The sequence below is a fragment of the Podarcis gaigeae genome, assembly GCF_964106915.1.
Source record: "Podarcis gaigeae genome assembly, chromosome: 11".
NCBI classification, from domain to species: domain Eukaryota; kingdom Metazoa; phylum Chordata; class Lepidosauria; order Squamata; family Lacertidae; genus Podarcis; species Podarcis gaigeae.
The window spans coordinates 43284591-43307699 of record NC_139687.1 but is presented as its reverse complement, the minus strand read 5'-3'; the positions used below and the strand labels follow the sequence as shown (position 1 = coordinate 43307699).

The 23109-nt window shown below is 43.3% G+C and overlaps 2 protein-coding genes across 9 annotated transcripts in view; one reads left to right on the top strand and one right to left on the bottom strand.

The window, feature by feature from the left end:
• ITGA2 (integrin subunit alpha 2) overlaps positions 1-7913 on the top strand; it is a 52997-nt gene extending 45084 nt beyond the window's left edge. The window contains exons 28-31 of one of the 2 annotated variants that reach the window (XR_014556361.1): positions 846-935; positions 4995-5111; positions 5854-6355; positions 6443-7913. Coding sequence is in view for 1 of the 2 variants with exons in the window: in XM_083703424.1 (XP_083559550.1) it covers positions 846-935; positions 4995-5111; positions 5854-5943 (297 nt within the window). In the remaining variant the exon portion in view is untranslated. Of the gene's footprint in view, positions 1-845; positions 936-4994; positions 5112-5853 lie in introns of both variants that reach the window. The other variant, XM_083703424.1, reaches the window with a different exon arrangement.
• Positions 7914-9022: 1109 nt separating this feature from the next.
• MOCS2 (molybdenum cofactor synthesis 2) lies at positions 9023-16816 on the bottom strand. Of its 7 annotated transcripts, none has more exons than XR_014556382.1 (7): positions 16656-16816; positions 15292-15413; positions 14161-14307; positions 12319-12441; positions 11491-11644; positions 10758-10881; positions 9023-10130 (listed from the first exon to the last, which is right to left on the bottom strand). XR_014556382.1 is itself a non-coding variant. In XM_083703743.1 (7 exons), the coding sequence occupies exons 4-7, from the start codon at positions 12437-12439 to the stop codon at positions 10062-10064; spliced, it is 468 nt and encodes a 155-aa protein (XP_083559869.1). In that variant the 5' UTR covers positions 12440-12446; positions 14161-14307; positions 15292-15338; positions 16656-16806; the 3' UTR covers positions 9023-10061. The 7 variants fall into 7 exon arrangements, 4 of the variants coding, with proteins under 4 accessions (XP_083559869.1, XP_083559871.1, XP_083559868.1 ...); XR_014556384.1 differs by having other exon boundaries at positions 12319-12446; positions 16656-16815; XM_083703743.1 differs by having other exon boundaries at positions 12319-12446; positions 15292-15338; positions 16656-16806.
• Positions 16817-23109: the final 6293 nt, after the last annotated feature.

Sequence of the window (23109 nt, the reverse complement as noted above, 5' to 3'; positions counted from 1 at the left end):
CGGCCTCTCCGTCAGAACGGAGTGAAGGGGGTGGAGTTGCCAGTGTGTCAGAAAGAGCAGAACAGGAAGCAGAGAGGGGAAGGAGTTCGGAGCAGAACGTCCTGCCGGAAGGGGAGGAGTGTAGTACCGAGAGTAGCGTAACAGTCGAAAGGAAGGTCAGAGGCAACGTACGCGCGCCAAGTTCAAATGTGGAGGCGCGCGGAAATGAGGAGAGCCCTGAGGAGGAGCCTGGTCCCAAAGCACGAAGGAGGGGGGAGCAGGCGTCAGAAGACTCAGCCTCGGGGGAGTCCCGGAGGGAGGGAGCACAGGGGGGCAGAAAGACCCTGCGGAAAAGGAAGGAGAGGAAAAGGTGGAGCAGTACAAGCCTCTTAAGCTGGTGCAGGGGCGGGACTGACTCAGAGGGGACTTCTAACATCTAAGGGTAACAGATGCGGAGCCACGGAGCTTGGATGTAACGACAACAATGTTCTTCAATAAAGCCTTTTGTATATAACTTGGACTGGACTTTGGTCTCTTGTGAGCTGGGACCTCGGGTGGCACTGACAAATAGGTTATTGTATTTTAGTGTTCTGTTGGAAGCCTCCCAGAGTGGCTGGGGAAACCCAGACAGATGGGTGGGGTATAAATAATAAATTATTATTATTATTATTATTAAGCCTCCTAAGATGGAACAATTAGCACTATGACCCTTTTATATAAAAGTTGAAAGTCGGGAGGTAGCTGTGCACGCCGTTTCTCTAATACCATTGTGTTCCTTTTTAATGCTCTGTGCATTAAATAATTGCCTACACTTTATGAAAACCATATATACTTTAATTGGAATATGCTACATTTTTCTGTTGCAGTCAGCGTTCCAGACAGTAGAGTTATCGGCAAGTGCAGAAGTGGATACAAACGATCCAGATCTATTTGTGATTGGAGAAAATGCTTTATCAGTGAGTCTGACTGTTTTATGCTCCAGTCTTGCCACACTAAAAGCTATTATGTCATTTTCACGCTCATTTAAAAACACATGGCGCGCGGTATCTTCCTCTTATAAAAAGGCTACACTTCTGTTACTGACACATATAAATTGCTGTGTGAGTTTTAAAGTTACTGGAAACTTAACAGTTTTATGGCGTTGCATCTGGCCAATTTTGGCTCAAAGGAAACCTAAAGCTATCTATAAAACTTTAAAACTTTGTTATTCAAGACAGTTTTATTCAAAATGGATGTTTGCATGGATCTGATAAAAGTTGGTACAAAAGCATATTTTTTTATATTAAATTGGGAGCTTGCAAACCTTCAAAAAAGAAGGTGGCTGAAGATGAATAGATAGAAGGGAAAGCAGCAATGGGATATGGAAGTTTGATTCCCAATGCTGAGAGATGGTCTATGGGAAGGTCTACTTATGAAGAAGGGCTAACTTGCATTGATGCCTCTCCATTCTGCCAGATCTTCAGAAGAGACTCTAGTCTGCCAGGTGTCTCTCTCTATGTATTCTTGGGATATATTATGTTATATTATATACTGTATAATATATGGTACTGCCACATTGAGCCTGCTGTCCAATGGTGTGATGGAAAATGAAAATGAAGAAATGATGGGTGTGTTGGTTTCAGAGCAGGGCTTAAAGGTTTTCTCCAGTTGTTTCTCTCCACTCAAGGAAGACACATCATTCTAATGATGGTTCCTTGGACAGAAGGAAAAAGCAGGGGTGGGCTATGGTAATATGGTAATTGGAGTGGTGAGGCCATCTACATGCCCTCTTGATCCCTGTCTATCAAGATTCGGGAAAGCTAGTTGGATGGGACTGGCAGAATGGGTTGGTGTATCATTACACAAGAGGCATCATCTTGAAGGAGGGAGTGGTGTCCCCACTCCTCAGAGTCCTTCCAGGACCTGGAAGAGCTAAATAACTATCACCCGGTCGTGAATGCCCCTATTTCTTGCGTAGGTGATTGAAAATGTTACTGTGGGAAACAGCCCACCCCCTCTGGCAGATCCCTTTGCCCTAAGGGTCTGCCACAGGAGGTTGGCTTTTGCCTCCAAGTCCCAGTTTCCCTAGGAGCAGCCCTTCGTAGCAGCAGCTGTCAAAAGCGATGGAGGCATTTGAAATGCTGCAGGAGGGCAAAATGTCCTGCATGGACGCCGTTGCCACACGGGTCTCCTGTTCCCCAATGGGCAGTCATTGAAAGCAAGCCTAGGCAAAGCAACAAATGTTGATTTTCTTTTGCATTTGGTGCTGTGTTGAAGGGCTGTCTCCCCCAGCATCCCAGTGAAACTGGGACTGTTGGATAACTGACTTTCTCTTCCCTTTGCCCCTGATGCCTTTTCCTTGCCTGGATGGAGGATATTGAGAGGCAAGAGACTGTGTATAGTAACTAGCCTAAAATTTACATTAATTGCTGTGCCCACTTTTGCCTCTGAACCCCTCCTTACTGGCATGTCACACACACACACACACACACACACACACACGCAGAAGGGGTTGAAAAATGTTTCCAGCCCCTGCTCTATATAAACCAGGCATAGGCAAACTTGGCCCTTCAGATGTTTTGGGACTACAATTCCCATCATCCCTGACCACTGGTCCTGTTAGCTAGGGATGATGGGAGTTGTAGTCCCAAAACGTCTGGCAGGCCGAGTTTGCCTATGCCTGATATAAACCTTCCCATTTTTAGATCTGCATCAAGGCCTCACTCCCAGTGTCTTCAGAGCCGAGCAGGGACTTTTTCTTGGTGGCACCCCGGGTGTAAAATGATTTCACCAGAGATGCTCAGCTGGTGCCTATTTTCCTGTCTTTTCAGCAGTATGTGAATACAATTACATCCCTCGCTCAGTATTTTAATAGATAATTATTACATTAATGCTGTTAAAGCTGCTTTTACTGCGGCTTTATAATTATATGGTTTGTAATATTAAATGCTTGATTTTATTTTTATTAGCCACTTGGGAAGATTCCCCCACCCCCAAAGATGGAACAGAAATCTCTTTAGCTAACTTTAAAAACAAATAATTTTCAATTTATTGTGATTTAATTGAATGTAATTGCTGTGAGAGAAGTCTTGATGCATGAATCAAATTAAGGAAATTGTTGTGGTTTCCCACACAGAAGAGCGAGAGTTAAAATGGGCTATTTGCAGACTGCAATAATGAATGATTCCGCCTCTGCAAAAATCATTATCATGGTCATTTTGTTGCAAAGTAATGTATGTAGAAGACAGACACAATGAAATGTATCAGTGTGTCCACACCCAAAACAGCAGAATAATCATAACAATAAAGCTCTACTGGCAACACATCTGAAATATCTAAGTGGTTTACAGGGTGGAATTCGCCATAAGTTATGAGATTATATTTCATCAAGCAATTTAATTGTAACTTTGCCTTTGGAAGTAAAAAATACATTAAAATGTCCTTCCAGATTTTCAGAGCTAAACTTGAATTCCCATAGATCTTTGAAAACCCTAAATATATTTCGAAGCCAACAAGATCATCTGTATTTATAATTATATTCACTTTATGGAAAGGCTGCCAGCTCCTGGGTTAATGTCAGGATATATTGGACGATGAAGAAGAAAACAGCAAATCCTTAAAGTTATATTCTTCCAATTATCCAACCTGTGGGTACAATGGCTGTGCCTACAAAATGTTTAGGAAGGATTTATTCCATATATTTGATTTCATTCATTAGGTGCATCCTAAAATATTCTCTAGGTGGAATACATTGAAACAAAATGCAGTGACTATATCAATTTGGAAATTAAATCATTCACCACCCAGCAACAATTCAACAACAACAAAATCCAAACAGAGCAAATCCTGCAGTCTCCCATTTTCCGTTTCCCCCCTCAAAGGGAAATACTGACACCAGAATTTCTGAGTTCAAGGAAGCCTGTTATGTAGGGATGCTGCCGGAATCTGCCTTCACTGAAATTCCGTCATGGAGTCTGGAGCATTTTAATAGGATAAATTTGCATAGGTGAAATGTAAAAAGTTGGAGTATCTTATTCCTCCAAAGGTGCATTTCTAATACTTTGCAATATATTTGAAAGCAAATAAAAATGATAAATGGCATACTTTTAAGTAATTTTCAGCACCCAACATAGTTCCTTCTTTTGTTCTTGGCATAATAATAATAATAATAATAATAATAATAATAATGTGTGCTTTTTTTGTTAAAAGTTGTATGTGACAGTTTCTGCTTTCTTCCTTTTTAACTTGTTTCAACAGGAACACACAGAGACCTGGTTCACACTACATAAACCAAGCTATCTGGAGATGAGCTTGCAGTAACTTTGCTTTTCCTTTTTACTGCCACAGAGTTAAGACACACTAAGTTTAGCTTAGCAGGTCATCTAAACCCAGTCTCGTAGTTGACCTTTCTCCTCACTAACTACAAACTGTAGCCAAGAACCAGTGGCGTAGCGTGGGGGTGCAGGGGGGGCTGGCCGCACCGGGCGCAACATCTGGGGGTTAGGGGCGCAAATCCACGGGTTAGGGGCGCAAATTACTTGCCTTGTCCCGGGTGCTGACAACCCATGCTACGCCACTGCCAAGAACAACCCCCCCGATACATTTTGTGGTTAGTGAAAAGAGAGCTTCTTAACCGGGTTTGAACAACATGATAAGCCAAACCTTGGTTTAGCTCAGTTCAGTGTGGTGGTCAAAAGAACCAGTAAAGACGGATGCTATTGCAAGCATCTCTCCTGCAGCCTGCATATTCCCAGTACGCTGAACTTCGGCTTGCTGTATCGCGTGAACCAGGGCACAGTGAAATATTTTTGTATCTTAATTATTATGAAAGTGCAAGTGCAAAATTTATTACCAATGTTCTGAAACCCAGAATTTCTGCTAGAATTCAAACGAAGCAGAACAAAAGGCGAGAGCACAATTACACTTGCTGCTCTCCAACGAGTGGCCAAAGAATGCATGCAGAATGCATTGATCACTTTTATTTGAGAATTGCTGCTGCCTTACCTTGTCTAACTACAACCATTCTTTCTTTTAAGATTCCGCTCACAATAACAAAGCCCGATGAGAAAGCAGACGTGCCGATTGGAGTTGTGATAGCAAGTGTCCTGGTCGGTCTCCTCTTGCTGCTAGCTCTAGTTGCTGCCTTATGGAAAGTAAGTTAACGATTAGGAAGCAATTGTAGGGGAGAAGGCAAATTACCACGGAACTCCCACTCGTGAGGTGAGAGGCATAGATCCACCACTAGAGGCAGAAAACTCCTGCACAATCCACTCCGCTCTAGTGGTAAACAATTGAGCTGTGCTGCTCTTATGTCTTGTAGTCATTTTCTCAAATATATTTCATTTTGTGGTTCCTGCTCAATAGTAACCCAGTCATTCCTGGCATAGCAGAACTTAAGAACTGCTTTCCAAAAATTTCCAGAAACCACTGAGAAATCAGCCGTGCCTATCTTGAATTCACATACTATAGCTTTATCTGTGGCTGGATTTGAGCATAATGCTAAACTAAGGTTTAGGATTATGTGCATGGAACACCCTTTTTCATGGTTTGCCATTATTTCTGAACCCAGAATTGCGATTAATCTTAACCTTGATTTAGAGAAAGAAGCAAAGGTCAGAAACCAGAGTCTGATGTTGGCTTGTTTCTGTAAGTCATAGTTTTCTGTGACAAACCAAGGTTAATTGAAAACGAAAACAAAATCTTCCATTCTCATAGCATGCTGTAGGGAAACAGGTGCCCTAGTCTGAGGTTCATGCACATAGCACTAAGCCTTTAATTAAATGTATGAGCTAGCCTTAAGTATCATATACCATACATAAGGAAATTATTTTAAATAAATGTATTTCAGTGGTGTTTGCTAATCTCCTTAAAAACATCTCAAAACATTTTCTACAGCTCGGTTTCTTCAAACGAAAATATGAGAAGATGGCAAAAGATGTGGAAGATGTTGATGAAATTGCAGAACTTACTAAGGACAGAGAATGAATATAGCAGGAATAGCACTGTGTACACCAACCTTCTGATCCTCAAACATTGCTTGCAATCACACTGGTTCAACAACTTGGGAGTGCCTTATGGATTATTTTAATTTCTTATTTTTTTTCAATGAAAATGCCATTTTTTATAGTTGGGGAAAAATTTTTACAGGTACTATTTTATTTTAGCAATAACTGCTGGTCAGTTTGGGGGTTTGTTTACAAGGGTTTAAAATATTTTTATTTTTCTTGTTTGTGTTTTTTGTATTTTATTAATAGCTGTTCTGAATCAGCAGGACCAGAAGCAGTAAACACTGAATTGTGCCAGAAATACTATGGTTTATATATTTATATATACATATATATATCTATACCATTGATTGACTGTCAGGATAGTCTTTGTTAAAACATTAACAATAGCTGTCAACGTTTCCCTTTTTTAAAGAGAAATTCCCTTATTCCGAATAGAATTCCTCGCAAGAAAAGTTGACAGCTATGCATTAACACAGCTGTAGTCTAGAGCTGTGTACAAAAGGCCTACAGAAGCGTACTCTCCGACCTATTCACACCTAACACTAAGCCAAACTTAATATGAATAAGCAACAATAATGTCATACTCAGATCCTGCTGATGGACTTCTTGTAAGCCTCTGATTGGCCGCTATGAGAACAAGATGCTGGACGAGATGGGCCACTTGCGTGAATGCAGGGCTCTCTTTATGAAGGCTGTGGCTGGAAGCTCTAAGGCAGCAGGAAGTATCCACTCCTTCTGCTGTGGCTGTTCTCTCTTGCATTTGTGGGTGATGATTTTTATTATGTATTTATTAAATGCTTCCTGGGGCAGAGTTCCAAAAAGGCCGTGTTTCACCAAAAATGCATGAGAGCCCATGATAGATCTACATCTGGGGCCATATTCTAGAAGTATTTAGGCTACTATTGGGCTATTGCTATTGCAAAAAAATATCTGCCTGAAAAACTGTTGGACACTTGCAAAGGGATACAGCCACACCCCCCAAAAAAATTTGTGTCTTTAAGATCAGGGAAATAACTTTTGTTGAATATTTGAAATTATATGTTTTCCAGCCCTCGAAGCTGGAAGTTTGCAATCCTGCAGCTTTCATTCATTTCCATTAAGCCACATGTTGCAATTTACACACTCCATAGTTTCTACCGCCAATACTAATTTTATTGCACTTTTCAAACTGGCATGAATCTGCAGTCCTCCTCTAAATCGAATGTAAATATATAGGTTTATAAACATGCACACCTTTTTAAAAAAAGGCATTATTTTAGTGGAATTTGACGCAATGTTAAGTGTCACAACAGAATCAGTACTGTTCTAAGAGATGTTCCAGAGGCAAAGGTCACTCAACTGCACAATTGATTTGTAGCTCCTCTTTTGTTTCTCGGGTGCAAATTCTTCCACCTTCCTTTACATTGGCTTGTTAAGGATAATCCTATCTAACCAACTTTACCCACCCAGAGAAAGCAGGGCATGCTCTGAACCCTATTTAATGACAAAGCTAGGATTTCAACTGCACCAGCACTGTTCATTTCAAACTAGTGTACTGAATACAGCATTTCATTGGAAATTGTAAAGGAGCCTGGCTCTACTAATATACATTCTGCTGTGTCAACACCAATTGAAATTACCAGGAAGCTGTGAGCAATTTTCATAAAGGCTTTATTTGTACAGGGCAAAACTTACCTCTGTGAAAGTAACGTGAAAGATGGTGCTGGCACAAGCTGAACTCTCTGCATTTGGGGTTTGTGCAGAAGTTCAAAGTAAACCTTGTCCTCCCCACATTGTTATGTACATTTGCACTACCTTTTAAATCCATTGTATATAGTGTGTTCTCATTTTTTATATGATGCATCCAGGTGTAATAGTTTGCCTTTGTGTATGTATATTTTGCACTTTTATTTCAGAATTTCAGAACTGAAATAAAAACGGATTTGCCTTGAGTAAAATTGAAACAAACCTGGTGTAGACTACACTGAACTCTTATTTCATATGCCTGCAGTTAGTTAGTTTCTATTCACTGTGCTGGGCATGTAGCTTAGAAAGACTCAGCCCAGCTCTGCCTGCAGATAAATGTGCGCTCCAAGTGACGAGATTAAGTTATACAAGTCAAAACTTAACTGTAAATTGATAAACTGTCCTTAATCCAGAAGAAAACATACTATTTGCTTTAGTTATCATGGAAACAAGCATCGTTTTACACCTTACAATGGAAACAAAAAAAATCTGCTTTTCTTTTCCTTTGGTAAATAGAGAATGCATGTACTGTATTGTCACAGGCTTGTTGGCATAGCAGTTTCTCCACTGACCCCTACTGGTTGTTCCCAGTACAGGACCAAGTACTGCTCTTCCAGATGTGTATTGCAAATTCTCTTAGAAATGTTGCAGGGAAATTCAGAATATGTCTCTTTACAGCAATGTACAGAGTGGTGCTCTGCTGTATCAAAAATTCAAAAGTCTGGATATGCAAAGCCTGGCAATTCTTCCCCTTTTACTATCATTTTAATTACAGATAGGTAGCCGTGTTGGTCTGCCATAGTCAAAACAAAAAAAATTCCTTCCAGTAGCACCTTAAAGACCAACTAAGTCAGTTCTTGGTATGAGCTTTCGTGTGCATGCACACTTGTGCATGCACACGAAAGCTCATACCAAGAACTGACTTAGTTGGTCTTTAAGGTGCTACTGGAAGGTATCATTTTAATGTAATTCAATGTATTTATAATTTAAATATAAATATTTACCATTCAGATCTTAAATAAGATACATATTTTCACCCTCCTTTTTAAATTTAGAATTCTTAAACTTCAATAAAACATGCTGATCACCCTACCAGGGAAAAACTGTAAGCCTGTGGCTTTTTATCCCACTGAGTGCAGTAGCTCTTTTAAAGTGCATACCCATTTACCTGGGAGTAAGGCCCACTAAATTAAATGGGACGTATTTCTGAGAGGACATACATAAGACAGTGGTTGTCTGCATTACTGCAGGTCCACAACACATTTACACATGGTTTCAAAAAACGTATTGGTGCATCAAATAAATAAACAAACGTAAAATCTGTTGCAGGCTTTGGGGCACAACTGAGTTTAATCTGCTTCTAAAGAAGAGTCCATATTTTCAGAAATAAAGGAAGGGGCTGAACATAAATAATGGTTGAACAACAAAAATTAATTCAGTGCTTTTACATCACATTTTTAACCATCTAAATCTGTCCCAGCAGTCTTATGTTTGAAACCAATAATCAAAACATGAATGCATGATGACAGAAGTATTATCTTCAGACACTACCAAAAGGCACTTAAGTTTATTCTGTTATCAGGCAGCACTTTTTTAAAAAAAACCACACACCTTTTACTCCTTTACTGTTCCCATTGATTGTGAATATCAGCCTCACCCTTTTGAGCTACATTACTTCTAGGGTTACAAACGCCTTGCGCTTCTGTAGCTGCATATTATCCTACACATAGTCAAAGGAGCCAAAGTCACCTTCCCATGGCCACTGGTATGTACTAAACCCATCTGAGAGTTATGACAGCATTCGGACTCTAATAAGCCCCAAAAGCTCCACCCAGTGCTGGAAAAAGTCCATATGCTGCTAGCAGCATGGCAGAAGTAGTTGCCCTAATAACTTTACAGGGAGCGATGGCTCAGGAGTGCCTGTGGCTTGTGTTCAGCAAATGTGATTCAGTCGAACTGCAACTATGAACTATGATGAGCCCCGGTAACCCAGCAGAATGCTGGGCTGATGCTTTGAACTAGCAGCATGGCAGACATCCCATTGTTACTCAGAACGAATCCGCTTTAATGAGCAGGTTTGAAATAAGAATTTGCTAAGTGTGAACAACTCCACAGGGATAGTAACTTTTATGTTTACATACCTTTGACCCCTAGAAGAAATCACTAGAATAAAAAATATATATTCCACAACCATTAGTGTATTTCCAATTAAATGTTTGACAATCTTTTTTTAAAAAAAAATTGACTGTGTAGGTTATGAAGCTGCCTTAATCAAATGACAGAAAGTGGCTTAGGGTCAAGTTGTCATGTGAAAGAGTTGTTAATCTGAAACAGAAGTTTCTGTATTATGTAAGCACAGTTAGGTAGTCTTTATTTCAGTGTCTTGGCCCAAAAGCACTCCTTGTTTTCTTTCCAAGAGGATTCCTCTTCATAGATCTCCTGCAACCAGAGAGCATCATGGATGATAACTGTTGCAAAGCTGATCACACAGATCAGCAAACACAGATGAGGAGAGAGAAAAATGTTCCTGTGACTGCAACCAACCTGAAGCATCTAAGATTTTTAAACTTCCTGTTGATGATGGGTTCTATTAAAACCTTAAAAACAACAACCCCACAGCACAATTCAGGAGAACAGCTAAATGATCAATTTACAAAGGAGCCCTGGAGAGCAGGGAAACTGACTGCATATATGGATGAATGCATAGACTCCCAAAAGCAAAGGTCAGTGTCCTTCAGTGAACAAGCCATAAGGCAGCTCTAGTGGGGCCCAGAATCTCTGCCCCATTACATATCCTCATTCACAAAAGATATCTTTTATATATTAAGATTAATCAAATACCTGGATCAAACTGATGGGAGCTTTGGTGTGTGTGTAGCACATGTTTTTAGAAGTCGCAGCAAAATTTGGCGGACACATGTAGATTGACACTTTTGTTTGTTTGTTAAATAACCCTTGGAGAAACTTCACCCTTCTTGCCAAACTGTCCCTACCAGGCACATATGGAATACGTGTAGTTTATTGTATTGAAAAAGGAAAGATGGGAGAAATGACACATACACATACCTTTTTCCATATAGGGACGGTTGCTTTCAAAGCGTTGATGCCATATTGCACAGCCTCAAGAGACTCCGCTCTGTGAGGCGAAGAGATTGCGACCATCACACTCGCTTCACTAATGGGAACCGAACTACAGAGAAAAGCGAAAGGAAATATTAGTTGTTTTTATCCGTATTCGCTTAATCTTTAGAGGGCTAAATAAAATCCACTGTCTTTCTGCTAATTACTGCACACACTCACACACTGCAGGCAAGCTATATCCTAGGAATCTCAAGTCAGAACTGTCATGTCCCTCTCTTATACTTTCTGAGGCAGGATTCAACAGGAAAATTAAGAAGAAGAAGAAGAAGAAGAAGAAGAAGAAGAAGAAGAGGAGGAGGAGGAGGAGGAGGAGGAGGAGGAGGAGGAGGAGGAGGAGTTTGGATTTGATATCCCGCTCTATCACTACCCTAAGGAGTCTCAAAGCGGCTAACAATCTCCTTTCCCTTCCTCCCTCACAACAAACACTCTGTGAGGTGAGTGAGGCTGAGAGACTTCAGAGAAGTGTGACTGGCCCAAGGTCACCCAGCAGCTGCATGTGGAGGAGCGGAGACGCAAACCCGGTTCCCCAGATTATGAGACTACCGCTCTTAACCACTACACCACACTGGCTCCCAAAGAAAGAAAAACAAGAAAACAAGAGACAGAAATTACAAGAGCAACTTGACGTGACAATAATTGGATCACTGGTCATACATACCCAAGTCTATGGTGTATAGCTATGTGTTTCACCGAAGGCCATTTTGATCTAATATCTGTGCATATTTTCTTGATTTCCGCTTCTGCCATCGGTTCATATGCTTCATATTCTAAGTGTATGACCTTTCTCCCCTCAAAGTTATTTCTGGTAGTGCCTGAAATGAAAGGACGTGCTCAACTGGTTGGTTGGAAAAGGTCAACAGGACAAAAACATTCACTTCAACAGTTTTGTTAAAGTTGGTTAACAAGGTTATCAATGATTTCCCAGACAGTGGTTCCAGGTCCAAATGAGACCAGTCACCTGAGGAGGGTCCACAGCACATTAACAGAACAAAAGCTCTGTACATGCAAGCCTAGTCCCCAGCCCCGGAGAAGTTGCAGCACTTCTGCTTGTGGCTGCAGACATGAAACTGGCACAGTGTTGGAAACCAATAGGGTTCACCATGAAAGGTTGTTTTGACAGGGTTTGGGATATACAGTGGTACCTCAGAGAACAAAAATTGTGCTCCATTAGCACGGCAGCAGCGGGAGGCCCCATTAGCTAAAGTGGTGCTTCAGGTTAAGAACAGTTTCAGGTTAAGAATGGATCTCCGGAACGAATTAAGTTCTTAACCCGAGGTACCACTGTAACTGTCTCTGGATGTTCATATGCTTAGAGGGGTAACTAGAAAGGACAATTCTGACAGAATATGGATGATTCTTTCTTTCTGGGAACCAGCTGCAACCACCTATGTAAGTTCTGTAAGGGTGATTTTAACAGGGTTTTTTTAAAAAAAAATACTGGGTTTCTCTCTTATTCCAAAATTCATACTATGTGCATCAAACCTACCTATAAATAAAGACACAGCTCCACAGCAGGGGGAAACCACCAGTGCTGATATTTCGTCTGCCGAGAGCTTCTCGTGGTTCAATTTTATCAAGTCCTTGGGCTCATCCTCACTTATGCTCATGGCTTCTCTAGGAATAAGCGGTGGTGAAATGAAAGTTATTACCATATTTTCCTGTGTATAAGACGATATGTTTTCCTTAGATATAATATGCAAAAAATGCAAGTCGTCTTACACACGGATATCAGGCAATTGGTGGCAGCAGCCAGCAAGAGATTGGCAGCGGCGATTGGGCATGTGATTGGTTGCTGCGGCAAGGCCTGCTGACGAATGGCTGTGGCTGCAGCAATTGGGCGTGCTATTTACGACAGCACTCGGCTGTGGTTGTGTCGAGTGGGCAGGTGGGCTTTTGGCGGTGAGCGTACAGACGATTGGTGGCCGTGGCGATGTGTGCTATTTGCATTTGCGGGCAGGTTGTAGAGTGATTGGGGGTGGTGCCCCTCCCCCCAAAAGCTGAACAACTCTGGGCAATCCCCCCTTTTTTGTGGTCCAAAAAAATAGGGGTCGTCTTATACATGGGGGTGTTATACACAGAAAAATATGGTCCTCCAGTTAATGGGATCATTTGCAAAAATGCTTCTTGACCTGCTACTAGAATAATAGAAATTCCAGGTCAAAGCCTTAAATGAGTGTATTTAGAGTGTGGATGCTGGAAAGAGAGAGAAACCAGCATCACAGTGTATCTGGCATGTGCAACTTGGGCCTCATCTGCATTGGACATTTAAAGCTGTGTCATGCCACTTTGAATAGTCATGCAACCAGTTCAACCAGTGTGCTGTGACAGCCTGGGGTGCCTTAAATGATGGTCAGGGGTGCTGCGGACAACACTGGCCCTCTTTCCTCCCCTCCCTTCTCTAATGCCCTCTTGTGTCTCTGCCTTCCAAAGGCTTGCACAGCTGTTTGTTGCAGCAGCCCTGGCTAGAAGCTCGAGGGACGAATGGTGCCTCTGGGGCTGGCCAGGGGGCGCTGGTTGCCAGGAGCTGAGGTGGCCTCAGAGTAAGCAAGCAAGCAGGCAAGGGTGCCCAGCCAGCCAGTCCTATAGCCCTTGCTGTTGGGATTGGACAGACAAGAAGAGATTGGGGAAACACTCCAAAGGGTGACATAACTGGGCTCCTCAGCCCCACAGGGGTGCCGCAGAAAGAATGTAGTTTATCAAGGGAGCCGTGGACTCAAAAAGGTTGAAAACTTCTGTTTTAGACACCTATTCAGGGATTTCCCCTCCTGCGAAATTGAGCGGGGAGCCCCACAATTAGAACTAGCTTCCTACTCAGATATTTATCCCCAAAATGTGGAAAGTAGAAGGAACATGGTTGAAGAGGGCAAGCCTGCCTAGTGGGACTTTGTTTCCCTGCTTCTAAACCACACAACTGGAAACATATGAGGAAGATCGGAATAGGGATTAGGTTATTCTTAATTACTGCCACAGGACACAACTCCTCTGTCTGTATAGAGAATCGTAATTTTGGCACCTGTACCCATATCATGTGTGCAGACCCACCATTATTCATACCTCATCGAGTGCCGAGAGGCTCATTCACATGTTACACTGAACACAAGAAAAAGCAGTCTCGACACATGCACAAGCACTGGTTTCCAAAGGTGTACACTTGTTGATTTGCACAGCTCAACTACTGTGTATACAAGGGACACAGACTGCATATCCACTGAATGTTACCTGTGAATAACTGTACCAGTGTACAGCACAACAATTTCTGTACACTCACTTAACGTAACATGTGCACTCCCCTAAATGAATCGCCCTTTAGGAAGACAAGAGCACACACCTGATGCCGTCTTTCCAGAGCTAACCTCCGCTAATAGGGGGGATAACGGCAACCTCGTCCCCTGGGTTGAGGACCACCAGCTGATCCCCAAGAAGCACGTACTCCTGGCGGACAGCAAAGACAACTTGATCCTGTATAGCAGCGAGCCTAAAGAACGACATCAGGAGAAAGATTAATGTTTCCTAGGACGCCACGGGCCTGAGGCTAAACAACTGAAACCACCCAAAGAGGAATCAGGTATCCCAAATGTAAAACCGGTTCCTGAAAAGAGCTAGTGGCAGAAGAGACTCACAAGGTGGGATAGAGCTGCTATACTAGCTTTCAGGTGTTGCTTACCAGTAGGGAAAGGGTTAACGCAGTCAAGAAGTCTGAGCTGCCTTGCCCTTCCTGGTAAGCAACAGGGAACCACCTGCCAGGAAGCTAGCATAGCAAATCCGCTCCCTCTGGTACGTCCCACAGGCTCTGTGACACTCACTTATCAAGACCAGTTCCTAAACTCTGATTTCCCAAGCAACCAAGAATTCAAATGGACAGTAATAATGCTGTTTGCCATTTGTTTCTTTGAGGAGACTATCCGCCTACAAGGAAATAGAATTGCCACCACTACAAGTGTGATGGTCACAGTAGCCTTTTCTAACTTGGTGCATGGGTGTAGCCAAGGTGGGGCAGATGCCCACAAAAATCTATAAAAATACATAACTAACTGAGGTTCTGGCCCCTCCCCAATATGAAGCCGACCCCCCCCCCAATAAATCATGACTTGTTGCCCTCTGAAAACTACAAGGCCCATCAGCCCCTGCGCTACCTAGGCCTGATTATTATTATTATTATTATTATTATTATTATTAAACTTATATGCCGCCCTATACCCGGAGGTCTCAGGGCGATTCACAACAAGACCACAACATATAATATCAAACCAAAAGCAGTAACCCAACACCCCCCCACACACACACACACATGGCATGCTAAGTCTAGAACATCTGGGCAGCACCAGGTTAGCAAAGGATAAGTTAAGAGGGTCAAACAAGGACCAGGGGACCCAAGTTTGGCTACGATGTTTACTGGGTGATCTTGGGCCAGTTACACACTCAAGAGGCAGCATCTTTTACCAGTTGGAAGTCATCATACCTTGAATGCCTCCTGACAATTTCTTCCCACAGCTGCAGGGATGTTATCTGTTGGGGCACGGAAATGGTCTCAGTGCGGACACCGGCTAATTCGGCACTTTTTGCAAAGTACAGCACTACCACCTGTTTTAGAAATGCAAACCAGATAGATAATAATAGTCACTCACCTATGCCTACACAAGCTACTATGAGTTCTTCAGAGGAACAAGAGCAGGCTTGTGAGCGAATAAACATACCCTTTTCGTAGTTGCCCACAACATACATTATCTCGCAAATTCGTACAACAGCCCGGCACGATCAACTAGCATTATTATTCCCATACCGGCTGAAGATCAGGATAAAAATACATTCTTAAAATTGTGAGACTACATATTGTAGCAATGGCTCACCTAAGGCCATAGGGGACTGCACTGGACCATCAAGAAGTAATTTTTTTCCGCCTTCCTTGGTCAGCAAACCTGCTTGGAAGCAAGTTCCACAAAGGCCAAGGCAGTCAAGTCAGGCTTTTTAAACACAAGCACAACAGCAGTGCTGCATTATTCACTGGTCTCCAGTGTAAACAGACCAAATGCACTCAAGGAAAATAAAATGAAAAAAGATTCCCTGCAGCTCGGTTCACATCAGTTAAGAGCATGGAACCAATGTATATATGGATAACTTCCAATAAAGGGATAGTGGATACATGTGCAGAATTGCAAGTTTTTATTAATAAAATGGGAAGTGCAGAAGTCCTTCTGTGCACACCTGTGGGATTGAACTGCACAGCACAATGCCAGGACCAGATGCCAAAACAGCATGTTTACACCCACTTCTAAATGACTGATCTGGGTTTTTGAGCTGTAATTTAACTCCTACTGCTGCTGTTTCTCCATGACTTTATTCTGAGGCTTTTTCCGAGGAAGAAATTGTTGCTGTTGGTGTGGAACTTCTACTTTATTCTCTTAGTTCGTTTCACGCTACGAACCCCCACCTTGGGCAGTTCCGTGATGATCCCGAAAGGCAAGACGCGCAGCTTGCATTTCAAGCAGCGCTCCCTAAAGCCCAAACCCCGGGGACCAAACTGGAGAAGCTCGTGCCTCTGAGCGCATGCAGAGGGCTTACCGCCCAAGCAAACCGACGCTCCCCTCTCTCACCAAGGCTTCCGATCAGAGGCCAAGGCTAACGGGGAACCAGGTGCCTCCCCACCCCGACCCCTGCTCAGAAATGCCCTCTCCGGGTGGCGGGGAAGGGGGCGGCGTCTCATGGCGCCTAGAAGCCGAAGGCCCAGGGGCGGATCGTGATCGAAGGAACCGAGGGGGGAATCGCAAGCCAGCAATCGCGGAGGGAGGCCGGCAGGCTTGCAGGGGAGCTCCTCCTTCTGCGTACCTCGCAGCTCATGGGCGCGGGTCCCGGGCAGGCAGCTGCCCCGCTCTCCTTTCTCAGCGATCGGCTTGCGGGTTTCTCCTTTTTGCGCCTGCGTCGGCTCCGGGAAAGGCCGCGGAGGCGACTAAGCCGAGCCGGCCTCTTTCGGCGCCGCCTCCCAGCGGCTCCACCTCCCCGTGGGCTGGCTTCTCGGAGCGGAAAACCGGGGGAAAGCTCGGAGCGGGAGGGAAGCTGGTCGCTTTGCTGCGTCTGCAGTCCAGGGAAAAAGACGGAAGGCTGCGATCCTGCACCCACTTACGTAGGAGAAAGCCCGGTTGAACTCCGCGAGGCTTGCTTCCGAGTAGGCAGGCGCAGGGTTGTGCTGTAGGGCAGCAGCCTTGTAGAGCTCGTGGGGAAGCACTTGCGAGTATAGATGCGTAGGATCAGGCTGCACAACCCGGGCTTGGCTAGGATATGAGCACACGCGTGCAACTAAACCCCAGCTTCCTCCTTTCTTGCGGGATATTTGTACAAGGCCCGGAAGGCGTGTGTCCTTGTCATTTCATACGCACGTGATGCAAGAGATGTGCTGTAATCAGGGCCGGATTAAGAGGTCCTAACACTTAAAAGATTTTGGTGTCCCCATATTTATCTGAATCAAAATATAAACAATAATGAACCGTGAAATATATATATATGTGTGTGTATATATAAAATTTTCAAAATAAAAAAGCCTACAATAAGATGGAAAATCATGTTTATTTCTGTATACTTCCACTTTGCAGTTAGAAAAAGTAGGAGAACATTTTTCAGATATAAAGTCTTTGATCAGAGCCTCAAAACTAATCTTACACAATACACCTGCTTCTATATTTAGTTGAGATATTGTATCCAGCCTCTCTTGTCACATAGTTGTTCTGTTGATAATTTGTAGAACGCTTCTGCTCTCTATGCCTACTTCACCTGAGGGAGGTGGAGCTGCCAAGATCTTACTGATCTTAGCATCCAGGATGGTTGGTGGGGAAGGAGATGGTCGCTCAGATATTTGGAACCGAAGTCATTTAGGGTTGTAGAGCACCTTGAATTGGGCCTGGGAATGGCCAGGCAACCAATGCAGCTGTATCCAAGTCATCTTCAAGGGCAGCCCTATGTAGAGCACATTGCAGTAATCTAATCTAGAAGTTACCAGAGCATGGAGTCAGTGGCGTAGCGTGGGGGGTGCAGGGGGGGCCGGCCGCACCGGGCGCAACATCTGGGGGTTAGGGTTAGGAGGTGCAAATCCACGGGTTAGGGGGCGCAAATCCATGGGTTAGGGGGCGCAAATCCACGGGTTAGGGGGCGCAAATTACTTGCCTTGCCCCGTGTGCTGACAACCCACGCTACGCCACTGCATGGAGTACAGTGGGCACTTCTGCCCAAAGGAAGCCAGAGCTGGAGATTTTAACAAGAGAACATTTTCTTTAAATAGGGAAGGAAGAAGTGCAGAGTGGACCTTTCCTCCAGGGCTTCCCCAACCTGGTGCCCTCCAGATGTTTTTGGCTACAATTCCCATCAGCTCCAGCTAGCATGGCAAAGCACTGGTGCTTATGCTTTGTTTATTTGTTTGTTTGTTTGTTTTAGCAATCTTTTTTATAATTTTTATTAAGTTGTTCTGTTTTACAATTTGGAATCTTCATTTAAACAACCTTAACATATCAGTGACTTCCCTTCTTCTTTCCATGGTTCATTTTACATATCATAAATCCCTGCATATTTTACATAAACCAAACCATTCCATTATTACATCCATCAAAACTTATTTACACTGATGAATTTATATTAATGCTGCCAACATTTTCAAATGTACACAATTTTCACCCATATATTCAACAAACATTTTCCAATCTTTAAACATATGTTCTCCTTGTTCCCTTATTCTATATGTTAAGTCCGCAAGCTGCACATATTCCATTAGCTTAAGTTGCTTTAGCAACCCTTAAATGGTTTTTTTTGGGGGGGGGATAGCATATATTTAGCTGAAGTTTTCAAACTCCACCAGTTTTAATTTGTTTTAATTTGCAAGCCCTACAAGAGACAAGAATAATTCTGCACGCAGACACAATGAGCAGACACTGTGATTCTCTTAAACTTCACCCCATTTTGCAATTTTATTTAGCTGTGACATGTTTTATTGCCCATTTCATTGCTATGAATGACAAAATTGAAAATGGGAGGTAGAAGGTGCTGAAAGTGGGTGCGTTGGATGGAGATGGGGAGAATAAACCCATTTTATTGACTAGTATCCTGTCTAGATCATTAAAATAGTGTGTGTTGCTGCCAGAATATAGTTGTGTCTCTTTCCTTGATATGTTTGCCCCTTTGCCCTGGTTCTGCCAGTTCCCATCGCTTTAACAATGGAGGGACTATAGAGCTTATTTATCCATTTTGACATTTACTGTAATATTGATTTCTTGCTAAAGTTCCAACTACGGTGCACATTTTATGCACTGCCCACATTTTGACTTGTTTATATACAGGTCTGCAGTAAAGGGATAAAATAAAATAAAAAAGTTGGTGGGGGTGGGGAGCTGAGTGTATCAAAGTGTTCAGGTGAAAGAGAGAAAATGCTGCCTTTTTGAAAGCTTGGATTAATGGTATCTTAGAGCATTTGCTGGGAAAGGAAGTTGCCCATCCCATTTCTTGCAAATGCCATGAAACCTCTCTTAATATCTCTTTGCTGACTGGAAAACTAGACTTTGCTGAGCAGTTTTGCATGTGCACCGAATCTTCATATACAGTGGTACCTCTGGTTACGTAGTTAATTCATTCCGGAGGTCCGTTCTTAACCTGAAACTGTTCTTAACCTGAAGACCACTTTAGCTAATGGGGCCTCCTGCTGCTGCTGTACCACCAGAGCACAATTTCTGTTCTCATCCTGAAGCAAAGTCCTTAACCCAAGGTAATATTTCTGGGTTAGCGGAGTCTGTAACCTGAAGCGCATGTAACCTGAAGCATATGTAACCCGAGGTACCACTGTATATGGAAATGTTGATGTATGGTTTATCATATACAGTATTACCCAGTGGTGTGTGGTCCAGTTGGGTGAATGGGGCATGTGTGATCAAGCTTCATTCACGTCTCGCAGTGAGGGAACCACCAGGAGGCCCTTGGAGCTGGATCTCAGTGTCCCAGCTGAACAATGGAGGTGAAAATGCTCCTTCAGATATACAGGGCTGAAGCCATTTAGGGCTTTAGAGATCAGCACCAATGCTTTGAATTGGGCTCAGAAACGTACTGGGTGCCAGTGCTGATCCTTTAGGACCTGTGTTATATGGTCCCAGCAGCCACTCCCAGTCACCAGTCTAGCTGCTGCATTCTGGATTAGTTGTAGTTTCCAAGTCACCTTTGAAGGTAGCCCCACGTAGAGTGCATTGCAGTAGCCAAGTGCAAGATAACCAGAGCATGCACCACTCTGGCGAGACAGTCTGCGGGCAGCTAGGGTCTCAACCGGCGTACCAGATGGAGCTGGTAGACAGCTGCCCTGGACACAGAATTGACCTGCACCTCCATGGACACTGTGAGTCCAAAATGACCCCCAGGCTGCACACGTGGGGCAGTTACCCGATTCAGGACCAGGGAATCCCCCACACCTGCCCGCTCCCTGTCCCCCCAAAACAGTACTTCTGTCTTGTCAGGATTCCACCTCAATTGGTTGCATTAAACAAGAAGAACAAAGTACAGATGAAAATCCATTAGCGTTTTAGTGTCTACTTTTCTAAATATGCACATTCTGGCAGGCAATTTTCTCTAATGTAATGCATTTTTTAATGTTATTTTCACTAATGCACGCATTGTTGTGCATACCTTCCACTGCTATATGGACTTTTTGTACATTTTGGAGGCATAGAGAACTGCACTGCGACATTAAGAAAAGTGAGAATTTTGAAGGATACCTGTGTTTCTGTTCTGTGTTTTGTTTTGGGAGGTTAGAATGGTTAGGATTCTACTGAAATACATTTTTTTTCACCAATCTGTGCTCAGAAGTAAGCCCACTGAATTCAGTAAGGCATACCCTCATGTATGTAACACAGACAATCCCAAGCACACCTACCTGTGATTAAGCTCTATTGAACAGAATGGTACATTCTTCTGAGTAAATGTGTATATCGGATTCCCCTGTGGGCTTGCAATCCTGTACACGCTTTACTTTGGGGAAAGCCCCTTGAGCTCAGTTGGACGTCTCCGTAAACATACTCAGGATTGTGCTCTAATTCTATTAAATGAGGAGACATTTTGGCAGAAACAGGATCGGCTTTTAGTTTGACATGAAGCGAGTTTTTTAAAACACACACACACAATCCAGGAAGGTTTGTCAGAATCAAGCTAGTCATGCTCTGTTAAACCAGTGTGATCTCTGTCCAACTCCCTCAGGTTAGATTAACTCTGAAGGCCCTAGATTTAGAATGTTACCCTTTTGTGTTTTGATCTCCTGTACGGAGAATCTGAAGAGGTTAATTTTGTTGCAGTGAAGCATGATCTCCCATTTGTAAAAGACATGGATGATTAACTGCTGTTACAAATTGAGCTCTGCTCAAGACATCATGTGCCGGGTAAAAAAAAAAAAACTTGACCACTTGTAACCATGAATAACCGTTTCCTTTTATTCTTTGCCGGGCTGCATAATCTTGGATCTAAACATCTGACATTAAATCCATCACTTTCTTGGGAGACATGGAAACCATCCACAGCTAGGGTCACCAACTGACCAGGAATAAAGAAGCAGAAGCTGGTTTGGTCTGCTCTCGGGCCTTTACCAAGTGGCCTCCTTTGCAGAAATCTGCTTTCCGTGGCCGCATGACATGGGGAGAATGACTGCCTGCCAATGTCTGTAACTCAAGCTGCCATTATAGGCAGAGGAGCAAAGCCCATTAAAAAGCTGGCAACTGTGCAAGAATTCTATAGAGATGGGAAGGAGAGGGCAGTGTCAGTTAAACTGAAAAACAGGAGGCAGGTTCATTACTCAAATGTCCAAATTGCAGAGATTCTCATGAATAAGCATTTCACGAAAGCCTTGCAAAATCCCACCCGTCTCTCTTCTTCAGGGAAAGACAGTAACTTTAAAAGATTTGCAGTCTTTGATGGATGAGAGCCAGGTGTCTCTGAGACATTGTTCCATACCACCCTCACAGCTGATGCACTAGCTGGAGGTTTTCTTGGAGGGGGCAGTGCAAAAAAAAAAAGTTGTGGTTTGAAGTGCTGGGAAAAATGTCTTCCAAATATTTTGGACACTGTGTCTAAGCTACTTAGATTAAAGTAGGGATGGATCAGATTTTGGTTTAAGATAGAAATCACACTCGTGGAAGAGCTGATGCTGCTAAAAAAAGGGGGAGGGTGATAATTTTCTGCAGTGTAACCACTTGGGGAAATTAATGAGATAAAGCTTTCTGCATCGCCACTCTGCTGGCAAAGGTTTTGGTTCAAAAAGTACTAGAGCAGGGACAACTGTGGCTGTTATCTGGGTCTTTGAACAGCAGTTGGAACTGCAGACATTTTCAGATAAAATCACCTTTCAGAGATGCTTCTGCATGCAGAAGGGAGAGCAGATCAGCTACGCACGAGCATGCCTGTCAGCTGCAGCTATTTGACCAAACAGGGAGCTTATGCAGGGGTAAACAACCTTTTTACATTCAAAGGTTATTTAACCTTTAGGAATAGGGGTCTCCTAATAACTCTCAGGTGGGACGCGGGTGGCGCTGTGGGTTAAACCACAGAGCCTAGGACTTGCTGATCAGAAGGTCGGTGGTTCGAATCCCCACAACAGGGTGAGCTCCCGTTGCTCGGTCCCTGCTCCTGCCAACCTATCAGTTCGAAAGCACATCAAAGTGCAAGTAGATAAATAGGTACCACTCCGGCGGGAAGGTAAACAGCGTTTCCGTGCACTGCTCTGGTTCGCCAGAAGCAGCTTAGTCATGCTGGCCACATGGCTCCCTCGGCCAATAAAGTGAGATGAGTGCCGCAACCCCAGAGTCAGCCACAACTGGACCTAATGGTCAGGGGTCCCTTTACCTTTACCTTTAATAACTCTCAGCACCCTTAACAGACTAAAGGTGTAGTGCTATTTTCAGATCTCTCGCTGCTAAAATGCCACTTGAAAATGAACAAATGGCAATAGCCACATCAACATGCAGATCAATGTAAATCCTGATGACTTTCCTTAAGGACCCATCGCATTGGCTTCAATATTAAAATGAGCACAACTTTTTTCTTTCGGGCAACCTGGTCCTTTGATCCTGCTGCCAAAGGGTGTCATTGATGCACAAGAACCGTTAGCTCAACACAGGATCAAGTCCTAAAAGCAAGCATGATATAAGATTTGCTGGGAAGCCCTACCTAACTAGATATTGGAGCATTTATTATTATTATTATGGCCTGGCTTTTATTTTTGCCAGTGATTCACTTCCTATGAGCAATATATTAGATAGGTGTCTTTAAGACTATA